At 35.9% G+C, this 12,555-nt stretch overlaps 1 protein-coding gene across 3 annotated transcripts in view; it reads right to left on the bottom strand.

Moving 5' to 3' along the window:
• Window positions 1-12,555, bottom strand: part of LOC136036486 (sterol regulatory element-binding protein 1-like) — an 88,548-nt gene that overhangs the window by 24,011 nt on the left and 51,982 nt on the right. For all 3 annotated transcript variants that reach the window (XM_065718749.1, XM_065718751.1, XM_065718750.1), the window contains exons 10-11: window positions 11,719-12,187; window positions 2,928-3,114 (exon numbers count right to left, since the gene is read on the bottom strand). In XM_065718749.1, the coding sequence (XP_065574821.1) occupies window positions 2,928-3,114; window positions 11,719-12,187 (656 nt within the window). The remainder of the gene's footprint in view (window positions 1-2,927; window positions 3,115-11,718; window positions 12,188-12,555) is intronic.

Genomic DNA, 12,555 nt, shown 5'->3' with positions numbered 1-12,555 from the left:
AAAAATAATCATGTTTCTCCGGACACCGCGTTTGATTTTGTAAAAAAGGTGTTGAGGGAATGTAGGATAAATTTGTTCCTTTGGTGAGGAGTTTTTCCGGTTACAGAAATAATCCTAAACTTCCGAGACACATACTCCAAGCAATACGTGAAAAAAATAGTCTTTGGCGGTCTTATATTGAGTCACGACAAAGTAAAGTAGTAAGACAAGGGCATTTGGATACTCAGTTGCAAGAGGATTCAGGTGAATGGCATGCGTATTCACTAGCGAGAAACAAGGTCACTCGGCTTCTTAGGGCTAATCGTGAAGAGCTTGAGTCGCGTATTATTCACTCAAGCACCGCATCACCTAAAATATTTTGGAAATATGTAAATAGGAATAAGCCTAACCTTGCACCATCTTCATCTACGTTCACACATCAGGATACACACCAAAAGATTGATAGTGATTCTGAGAAGGCTCTTATTTTTAACCAAATTTTTTCTTCAGTTTTTGTTAAAACACAGCCAATTCATTCAAATGAAGCTAATTTTGCATCTCAAGTAGAGTCGATTGCGTCGCCGGACATTCTTGTTCCATTTGATGATTCAGGTTTCTCATTGACTGAAGTTTATACTATTCTTATAAAATTGGATACGTCTAAAGCGCCGGATATAGACGGTTTCCCGAACATAATGATAAGACAAATTGCTCAAGAAATTGCAGAACCACTTACCTATATATTTAACTTATCTTTGGCGCATGGACTGTGTCCGTCAGGATGGAAGAAGGCCTTGGTAAAGCCGCTTCACAAAAGTGGCTCCAGGTCAGATTTTAAAAACTATCGGCCAATTTCAATCACGTCTATTTTTTGCCGAGTGATGGAAAAGTTCATTGTTTCACGCGTTCAAAAGTATTTTGATGGAAATCATCTTTGGAATCCTGCTCAGCATGGTTTCCGAAAAAATAGGTCTTGTAATACTCAGCTTCTTGAGGTTACTTTGGATTTTCAACGTTTTGCCGATTTAGCTATACCCTTTGACTGCATTTAGCCTACATTGACTTCTCGAAGGCATTCGACAAAGTCTCAATACCCACGCTTCTTAAAAAATGTGCAGCTTATAAATTGGGTAAAAAAAACAATTGCATTTATTGCTGATTATCTAAATGGACGAACTCAGCAGGTTGTTGTTGGTGAAGCTATGTCATCCTCAATTGATGTGTTAAGCGGAGTCCCCCAGGGTAGCTGCCTGGGTCCAATTTTATTTTGTTTATTTATTAATGATCTGCCTTCCTCTGTTCAGCATTCTACTGTCAAGATGTTCGCGGATGATGTAAAACTTTATCTACCAGTACGAGACCAAAACGATGTGCAACTTTTACAGGTGGATCTTGACTCTCTAAATTATTGGTGCGAATCTAATTCCATGTTCACAAACCCTTCTAAGTGTATTGTTCTACACTATGCTCGTAAACTCCCACCTGTGCATACTTACCAGCTGTCTGGCATACAAATCCCTTCTAACAAAATAGTGCGTGACCTTGGTGTTTACTTTGATACCCAATTGAAATTTGATAAGCATGTTTCGGAAATTGTAAAGAATGCGAATTATCGTTTATCGTCTATAAGGAGAAGCTTTAGTAGGTTCAACCTTCGTAATTTCTTACTACTATACAAATCACTGGTCCGCCCTCTTCTTGAGTATAATACTTCTGTTTGGTTTCCATTAAGTCTAACGGATGAGCATAGGATAGAAAAGGTTCAGAGAAGGGCCACTAGATTGGTCCCATACCTTCAGCGCCTTTCTTATCCGCAGAGACTTTCTAGGCTTCAACTCCCGTCGTTGAAGTTTCGTAGACGTCGCAATGACCTTGTAAATGTGTTTCGTATAATTAAAGGAGTGGATGATGTTGATCCAAATTTATTTTTTAAATTTAGCCATTATCACTCTACTCGTCAGCATGATTATAAATTATATCCCCCAAAACCACTGAAAAAAATTGGTCAATTATCTTTTGTTAGTAGAGTTGCCGGACCATGGAATGGTTTGCCTTTGGAGGTTGTCGAGGCAGAGAGTGTTCGAAATTTTAAGAGTGCATTAGTAAATACGCCTTTCTATTTCGACGCTTTTGTTGTGTAGTGTCATTTTATTTAGAAGTTTTTGCTGTTTAATTTGTCGTTGCCAATTTACTTTAGATTAGTATTATGATTTTGTGTTTTTGTGTTTTTGCGACAAGCATTAATGCTTACCGCTATTCGTAATAATAAATAAATAAATAAATATTGAAAACAAATCAGGGTGAATACAGTGCTTTACAGGAAGGGTTTCCTGGGGTTGCATGGGATTTGTTGGAGCATAAAGAGAAAACTGAACTGCATGTAAAATCTTAGAAAACGTAAAATCACAAGGTGCAGTTGGAAACAAACAGTCCCGTAAAGCTCAAAACCACATTATTTATTTAAGTTACAAAAATGCAATTTTGCATAATTCAATTTTACTGAGCTAACTATTTACAGCATTCAAATTTTGCTGGCTTAGAATTTACGACACATCTTTTTAACAAAAATCTTTTAGAAGAAGGCTTCAGCCGACCAGCCCCCCTCCCCTGATAGAAATATACTTCCATTCTAAGGGTTGGTTACACTTTTCTTACCACATTTTAAATTAAATATATTGGCGATGAGAAGTTTCAATTTTAAATTGTTAGAGGATGTATATTATACTGTGGGATTGTATTATAATATAGAAGGTGCTTAAATACAGAACGTTTACACTCAGTTTAAATATAGAGGGTGCCAGGAGAAGATCATCATTATGAAGAATATAATATGCCTAATAATATAATGTCTCCACATGGGTCTACATTTATCTAATGGAGATCAGTATTTGAATAATACAAGAATAAAATCAATACAAAACAAGTACATTTCGTAAATTCTGACCCACCTTCAATTCTGATTCCTTTCAAATCATCTCCAGAGGCAGACGGGGCATAGCAAATACCATCTAAGAGGTTAATATAAGTCAAGGCATCTCCTTCTGGAACGATACCAGCTGCGTCATTCTTCTTTGATGGTCGATTCGAAGCCAGTATAGCGTCAAAAGCACAATGTAAGACGTACTGTCTGTACATCTAAAGAAAAAAAAAAGACTTAAGAAAAACACTTAAAGTAGCTAAAATAAAAGGAAAGAGGAAGGGGTTGTTCATGACCCTCCCTTCCCTTAAATAACTTATGTCTTTATGGGTAATTTCAAAAATTTCTGAAGAAGAGGGGGTCATTAGGTCCAGTCTTACAAGGAACTCTCACCTCTATGCCCATATATGCAGTTTAATCTCATGAAAGAAATGTTTGTCTTAAGAATTGATATGATTTCAGATGGCGAAAGACTGATAAGTATATTAAAAATGCAAGGTACGTCAGGAAAACACAGTCAATAAGCTCAGACGATTTTTCAAACATTTCGTTGTAGCGGACTGTAAGTAAGGAGCGACTCGGCTCAATAGTAACCGAAACCATAAATAAAACAACATCGTTTTGATATTTACAGATCCATCAAAAGAGTCAGCTTATGATGCTGATTCCAAATATATAAGATGAATCGAACTTACTGTTACCAATTGAAAGTTACGAGCCTAAAAAAATGGCCTGGTTTTAGAAAAAAGGGGAGGGGACCACTCCTTAAAAGTAAAAAAAATCTTAAAGAAAATCACACCATAAGCTTTAGCTATTAGAGAACCATGCTGTAGAGGTTTCAGGCTCCTACATACGAAAATGTGGAATTTAACAGTTTTGGTCAGAAGAAACATCACAGATACTTCTTTATTTTTTTCCAAGGGGGTGATTGTATCAAGATAATGGTTCTAGAAGATCGAAAGATAGTACATTCGAATAGAAATTAAAAGTTATAGAGCCCTTTTTAAATGACCAAACAAATTGGAGGGCAACTAGTCCCCCTCCTATGCCCCTTTTCCCCCAAAAGTCGTCCGATCAAAATTTTTAGATAGTCATTTTGTTCAGCATAGTTGAAAGACATAATAACTGTGCCTTTAGAAGTAATATGACACCCCATTAGCGGTGGGGAGAGGCCTGTCAGTTATGAAATTTACCAACTGTTTATGTAAAGTGTTACTAGGAAGTATAAATACATTTTTCGGGAGGAAGAGAAGGATTTTGTGCTTGGGTGAGTTTCTATGCAGAGAATTTTCGGTGGGGAGGGAAATTCCCGGGGGTGAACTTTCCAGGGAAAATTTTACACTGGGGGAATTCGACAGAATTCCTATGCAAAATTATTTTTATTTGTCTTACTTCTTCTTTATCAACTCTATTTTGCATGTGAAGATGTTCCGGGGGAATTGTCCGGGGGCTATTCTCAGCGTATTTTGATTTACGGAAGAAAATTCCACGGAAGGGGGATTTCCGGAGTGAAGAAAAAACAATTAAAAATTAAACTGGTTTTAAAATGAAGGTATGCTAAGGAGAATTTTTCACGCTGAATCGTCTGCAAGAAATCTTACGGTGCGGAATTTTCAGCCAGGATGGTTCTGATCGGAGGGAATTCTATAGGAGAGTGTGCAATTTACTTGGGAGGAAATTTCCAAAGAGGAATCTCTTTGGAGACAAAAAATGCAGGGGAATTGTCCGGGGGCTATTCTCAGCGTATTTTGATTTACGGGAGAAAATTCCACGGAAGAGGCATTTCCGGAGTGATCGAAAAAACAATTAAAAATTAAACTGGTTTTAAAATGAAAGTATGCTAAGGAGAATTTTTCACGCTGAATCGTCTGCAAGAAATCTTACGGTGCGGAATTTTCAGCCAGGATGGTTCTGATCGGAGGGAATTCTATAGGAGAGTGTGCAATATACTTGGGAGGAAATTTCCAAAGAAAAATCTCTTTGGAGACAAAAATGCAGGGGAATTGTCCGGGGGCTATTCTCAGCGTATTTTGATTTACGGGAGAAAATTCCACGGAAGAGGGATTTCCGGAGTGATCGAAAAAACAATTAAAAATTAAACTGGTTTTAAAATTAAAGTATGCTAAGGAGAATTTTTCACGCTGAATCGTCTGCAAGAAATCTTACGGTGCGGAATTTTCAGCAAGGATGGTTCTGATCGAAGGGAATTCTATAGGAGAGTGTGCAATTTACTTGGGAGGAAATTTCCAAAGAGGAGTCTCCTCTGAGGGTGGATTTTTCATGGAGAGTGGGTTTGTCAACTGAAAATAAAGAGCAACATTAAAACTCAAAATAAACTCAATTCTGTATATAAAGGGGTTGGGCCTCCTTTTCAATTTCGCTTAATTTTTACTGTTTGTTCCATTTGTTTTCTTAAGAGCAGCTCTTGCAACACAAGGACATTTTCATTAGAACAGGACACTCTATTAAAAATGCTAAAAAACACAGCGTAAAGGGAGGGTATTGGGGAGAGGGCTAAACCCTTAATATACGGAATAATTTTTGTTCGTTTTTAGTTTTAATTAAATAAAAAAAGCAAGTTTTTTGAAATGAAAGTAAGGAGCGACATTAAAACTTAAAACGAACAGAAATTACTCCGTATATGAAAGGGGCTTTTCCTCCTCGACGCCCCGCTCTTTACGCTAAAGTTTTTTATTGTTTTAAAACATAGAGTTGCAAGAAAGAATCAAACTTTAGCGCAAGGAGCGGGCTGTCAAGGAGGAAAAGCCCCTTTCATATATGGAGTAATTTCTGTTCGTTTTAAGTTTTAATGTCACTCTTTACTTTCATTTCAAAAAACTTGTTTTTTTATTTAATTTCTGAAAGTTTTTGAATTAATGCATGTCTGATTTTGGCTCTCCGTACATAAATTATTAAAATGAAATTTGCATATTAATTCTTTTTTTGGCTAAATGGCTTTCTCTTAATTTTGATCAGACGATTTTGAGAAAAAAGGGGTGGGGAAGGAGGCCTAGTTGCCCTCCAATTTTTCGGTTACTTAAAAAGGCAACTAGAACTTTAAATTTTTAACGAATGTGTTTATTAGTAAAAAATATACGTAACTTAAGAATTAACTTACGTAACAAACTTCTATATTTTTGATTTTAAATATGAGGGTGTTTGTCACCTCGCTCTTCACACTAAATCTTAAGTTTTGTCCCAATTCTTTAAGAATGAACCCTGAATCAGAAATGCCGTAGAATAAATAGTTGAAATTACTAAAAATAATTTAGCATAAAGAGCGAAGTATTTATCTCCTCCTAAATACCTCGCTATTTATGCTAAAGTATTTTTAGAACCCCTCATATGCGTAATAATCTCTGTTCGTTTTGAGTTTTAATGCTTCTCCTTACTTTCAACTGAAAAAACTTTTTCATGTTTATATTTTCATTGTTATTTTTTTTAATAGTAATGCTAGAAAATCCTGCGCCCTTTTCATTAGATCCTCCAATATAGCCCCCTCCCCTGAACCCAACACCCAAACCAAAAAAATCCCCCCGAAACGTCTGTACACTCCCCAATAACCATTACTGTATGTAAACATTGGTCAAAGTTTGCAACTTGCAGCCTCTCCCCCAGGGACTGTGGGAGAGTAAGTCATCCTCAAAGTCATAGTTATTATGGTTTTCGACTATGCGGAACAAAATGGCTATCTCAAAATTTTGATCCGTTGACTTTGGGAAAGAATGAGCGTGGGAGGGGGCCTAGGTGCCCTCAAATTTTTTTGGTCACTTAAAAAGGGCACTAGAACTTTTCATTTCCGTTAGAATGAGCCCTCTTGCAACACTCTATGACCACTTGGTCGATACAATGACCCCTGGAAAAAAACAACAACAAACAAACAAACAAACAAACACGCACACGTGATTTGTCTTCTGGCAAAAAATACGAAATCCCACATTTTTGTAGATTGGACCTTGAAGATTGGATTTGATCCTATGACTTTTAGGGGGTGTTTCCTCCTATTTTCCAAAATAAGGCAAATTTTCTCAGGCTCGTAACTTTTGATGACAAAGACTAAATTTGATGAAACTTATATATTTAAAATCAGCATAAAAATTCGATTCTTTTGATATATCTTTTAGCATCGAAATTCCGTTTTTTAGAGTTTTGTTTACTATTGAGCCGGGTCGCTCCTTACTACAGTTCGTTACCACGAACTGTTTGATATTGCTTCATACTTTCAACTGAAAAGATTTGTTTTTCTTTATTTAATCCACATTCATAAATGAATATGAGACGAAAAGATTGACATGAAATATGTTCGTTAATGAATTCTCATATTAAAAAAAAAAAATGCATAGTTTTATAATAACAGGCGAAAAATCTCCAAAAGAGGATGCAATCCTCCCAAAAATTATAGAATTGAGTTCTACAGTTTAATTCTATTTTGACCTGTTATACTTTCGACATGGAAAGGCAGTGTGTTCTTCGAAGTTATCTACTATTTTTTTTTTAATTCTACATGTCCCAAAACCCAGAAAGGAGATTCATCCTTATCCCTTGTCCTTGAAATGAGACAGGTTATTTTATCTTATTTATTTAATATATTTTCCGGTTTAAAAAGAAAAAATTTAGTTCCTGGAATGTAAGGCCGTATCCAGACGTGGAGGTAAGGGGTTTGACCCCCGTCCCCCCAAATGTTTGTCCGGCTCGTAAAAATGTACCAAAAAAATATGATGCGTATTAAAGTAATTTTGTGCCCCCTCACCCAACATTCAAAAAAATAACTCCCCTCGAGTAGAAAACCCTGGTACGGTCCTGCAGGAATATTTCCCATCAGAACCCAAATCCATTCAAATCTCAACAGTTATTATTAAATAGATTGCATGACCTTATAAAAAATTCACCGAATTGCCAATTTGAATCTAACCAGTGATGTTGACAGTTAGCTATTGACCATGAATTGAGGGAGTTAACCAATCTTTAATGGGCTTTTGTGCTGAATGGGTTGAGAAAATGGGAAAACCTTTGATTTTGAGTAGACAGTTCCATTGTCCAACACGGTATATAGCGTGATTATCTTTACAAAGCCGGCTATGCTTAACGCATGCAATATTTTCTTTCGATTTGGGAGATAGAATTTTATAGAAAAAAATGGTTGGCAGTTGAGCTCTAGCGAGTCTGTGCGACGAAAATAAACACAAAAATCCTTCTTAAAAAAATAAAAAAAGAAAGATTAACATGAACAAACACAACAGGTATAAATAGGTCGTATCTCCTTAATCGTAAATTTTCGGAAGAGCAGAAAAAACCTCAGAACTTTTTCATTTCCCCTCAAATAGCCGTAAAACAAAAATAGATTGATACGTAAAAGCAATACGTATCAATCTTTCTTTTTCTTAAGGTTCTCGGAGGAGAAATAAAAAAAGTTGAGTTTTTTTTTTGCTCTTTTGAAAATGTACAATTATGGAAATACATGCTTTTAGTACCCGACTGACGAAATGACTATTTTCACTTTTCACACATACTTTTCAATTTTAATAGACAATCTTTCACAAGAAAAGATACCATTATATATATATTTATATATATATATATATATATATATATATATATATATATATATATATATATATATTTATATATATATATATATATAAATAAATTTATATATATATATATGAATATATATATATATATATATATATATATATATATATATATATATATATATATATATATATATATATATATATATATATATATATATATATATATATATAATATATATATATATGACTAAATTAGAATCAAATGGGAATAAAAAAAAAAAAAAAACCAATTAGAACATGTACGAATACTTATCAAAATCCATCCAAAAAAGGAAAAAATATAAGAAAAAAAAAATAACTCGTTAAAGGTTTCAAGTTTCAATGCGACTTAAACATTCATGTAACCAAATTATTGAATGTGATGTTGAACACAATTAATAATTTGCCAAATTACCCACTATAAGAGAATGGACTTCAGTTACAGCCCCCATACTCTTTGCCTGACACTTCAACTCTAAACCCCTACTGAACCCGACTACATCGGGTTTTTATATATTATCAGTACAAGGACTCCTAAGAACAGGTGAAATACCCCAAAAGCAATACCAATTGTTTCTTCATTCTAAAGGATTTGTTTTCTGTTCCGACAGAGGATGTGATTAAAACAAGCAAAGTTTTTGACATTTTATGATTATATATTATTATTATCAAATTTTCTCCCCAATTACATAATAATAGTTATTCTAATATTTGAAATACCAATATTTCCAAATTAAACATTTCGTGGGTATACAAAATAAAGGACTATGGACAATACAGTTTGATTTTCAAGTTAATCCCAGAGACTAACTAACAAGTATCGTGCCAACTAGCGTGACCAAATGAAATACTATAGCTTTATAATGCTTTCTAGTACTGTTCTTTACCGCTTTTTGACACTAGCTTTCTAGGAACTTTTTTCTTTAGTTCAACTCTTTACAACTTGCGGTGTTAGTAATTTCGAATTCCAGAAAAAGCCATACTAAAGCAGAAAATATCCAATCAGTTCCACATTCCAAAAATATTTGGACTAAACTCTCTAGCAGACACGTAATCAAAGTAGGGTCACTTTTTACAGTTTTTCTTAACCAGTAAAACCTTGGGGTTTAGGTAAAAAAAAAGCTTGAATTTTAAATATAATTGGCCTATTATTACGTTTTCTTTAAATCCTTCCCCTTCCTTCCAGAAATGTCAGGCTCCCTCTGAAATTGAATCTCCATGTCTCTGACCCGAGTACGATCTCCGATATTTAAAACAGATCTCACGAAATCCAAAATCCCCCCCCCCATTTCAATGCTGATTACAATTGATTATCACGAAAATTATAATCGCTGCAAATGATGTCTGCATCCTAGCAAAGTTTCTGTTCACTTTCAGGTGAATTGGATAGCGGAACCGACAAGCAAAATACAGTTACTATTTTTGAAAATTTTCACCTTTGCTTTTCATGTTGCCAAATTATTGAATATAACATTTGATCTAACCACTAAATTTAACAAATTTCTTATTTACCGAGATGGGACATAAATTATTATTACTATTATTTATTGGAAAACCCATCATATAAAAAAAAGCAAAAGACGTAGCAATAAACGAAAGAAAAAAAACAAGAAGAAATACACACCGAGTGCGAACACAAACTTAAAAAAAACACAACAGAAACATTTTAACTACTGGGCCAACACCGATGACCTGGGATGGTTCAACTTCGACAAACAGGCAAACACAAAACATTTGCCTAAACTGAAATAAATTTTGCCTTTTGAAAATTTTGAACTTTTGACAAGCCGAGTTGGCGCTCTTCTCCTATAGTGTCCACGATTTGCCACAATCTTAGGGTAAGCGAGCCTCAGCTTATCACTAATATCTTTGACAGCACGAGACCGGAGAGCATTCATAGACTCGCAAACTGTTATACCTAGCCAACGAATCGTTTTAACACGGGGAATACTAAAACCACCGCAGTATGGTGATATTGAACAATTATTACCGTTGAAAACAAGAAACTTGCACTTGTCAATATTTAGGTACAGGCCGATATCGCGGAAAGCAGAAGTAACTGACTTCACTGAACGGGCAAGATCAGACTCAGTTTGACTAATCAGAAGAAGGTCATCCGCATAAGCCAGATATCAGATGGTCCTAGTAGGCACGTAGTCGATATTTTTGATACATACAATATATATATTAAAACATACAAGAATCCCGCCTATATGCCTATTGAAAAAAAAGTGATACACACTTCACAAAACACCAGTTTTTTAATGACAAAATTCAAAATGCCAGGCTACTAAACTTAGGGTTGCACCTTCCATTAGTTAACCACCTCAACTTTCTCCCTAGAGTCGCGTCAGTTGAAATTCTTTTCAAAGGAATCAACGAATGGGTTTCAGGGGCAACAACCCTGAAAGGACCATTCCAAATAGAGGTGCAGCGTTTTGCATTGCTTTTCTTCAAGAACTCAATGCAGGGTGTCTCCTTTTGCAGTTAATCCCACCGTACCAGCCATCCTGGCTGAGAGGTTGGCGCACTGGCGTGGGAATTTTGTGTCCAAGGGGCACGGGTTCAATCCCAGTTGTGACCATTTATTTAGTTTAGGACGGGGGTCAGTGGCGTGACTCTGTAAGCTCAGCCAGAGTCGACCCATCTCTAAATGGGAACCTGGAGAAGTTTGGCGAAGGTAAGCGGGAAGGATGTGTGAAAGCCCATGGTGGTTGGTCCCCAGCCCCCCATTGCAGTTCCTAGCTAAAGGGCCATGAAACGGAGATCAGCACCGCCGGTTTGGACCTTAAGGGTCTAGTGCCGTCTTACTTACTACTTTTTACTTACTTTTACCGTGTGGTTTCTGCCTATTCGCCGTATGGGCTTGACAAACAGTGGAACAAGTAGAGATAACAGGTCAGAAGAAGGGTAGACTAGTGGATGTAGTTGTAAAAAACAACTATTGAAGCCAAATCATTTCTCTCACCGAGAGGTTCTAAAGGTAGCCGATAAGAGCTACTCACCTTTAAGTCCCTATTTCAGATCCTTTAGATACTTTATCTAATACTATTATTAGATACTTTATCTATACTATTTCAGATCCTTTATATCCTTTAGATACCTAAAAAGAATATGTGCTAACACTGTGAATTCTGTGCTAATACGGCTTAATGCATTTACATTGGTTTTCCTCGTGAATTGTTACAAAATAATAATAAAAAAATAATAATAAAGAAAGCTATAAAGGTAATAAAATGGAAAACTAACCTGCATTAGAAGACACAATGGGTCACCTTTCCTTTCTGATTTAGTGAAAAAAGGTGACACACACTTCATAAAACACCAATCATACCTCAAAAAGAATCTGTGCCCATGAGGACTGCACAACCACTGCAAATGAGGTGGTATTGAGGAGCCTAGCTTTGTGCAGACATCTCTCGCTTTACGAAGCCAAAACCGAGAAAGTATCTTCCTTTTACTATTGAATACAAGCTTCATCCTGACAGCAGTGGTCATATAAACTTCCGCCAATTGCTCTGTGCTTAATGCTGAGCCTGCCCCTTCAGCCATATTAAGTGCTGCAAGACAAAGACTAAGGCCATAGAGGCACTGGAAGCGAGAGTCAGGCAGTGATTCTTCATAAAGACGAAGATGATTAGTTAATTGTAGCTGGTTGAGACGATGATAGCAGAAGGCAATCTCAGCAAGTATAGAACGACATCCAATACGCCTGGCTCTGCAAAAGAAAGATAAAAAAAAACTCCATGGATTAATTCTTATCTAAATTAAAATATACAGGGAGGGAAATTCCTGGACATCTAGGATTGGGCAAATAACGGTAAACACCGTCGAACTACTACAGATACATAGACTCTGAGCCATTGGGTTTGGGGATCGTTCTGATTTGGTGTTTGTGGGGACAAAGGGTGAATAGCTTTGCTATTTGACAAGAAACAATCCTGAGATTCCTACGAAATTTCGGAATGTTCTGATAAGCTCGTAAGATCTTTAATGAGAAATAATTCTTCCATTATCTCCCTCTATTTGTGAAGGCATACAACTATAGCTTTTTTGTTTCAAAACAAATTCAAAGCATGAGATAGG

Source organism: Artemia franciscana, chromosome 15, assembly GCF_032884065.1.
Source record: "Artemia franciscana chromosome 15, ASM3288406v1, whole genome shotgun sequence".
Lineage (NCBI taxonomy): Eukaryota > Metazoa > Arthropoda > Branchiopoda > Anostraca > Artemiidae > Artemia > Artemia franciscana.
Note: the sequence above shows the minus strand (reverse complement) of the source record. Positions and strands in the feature narration are given on the sequence as shown.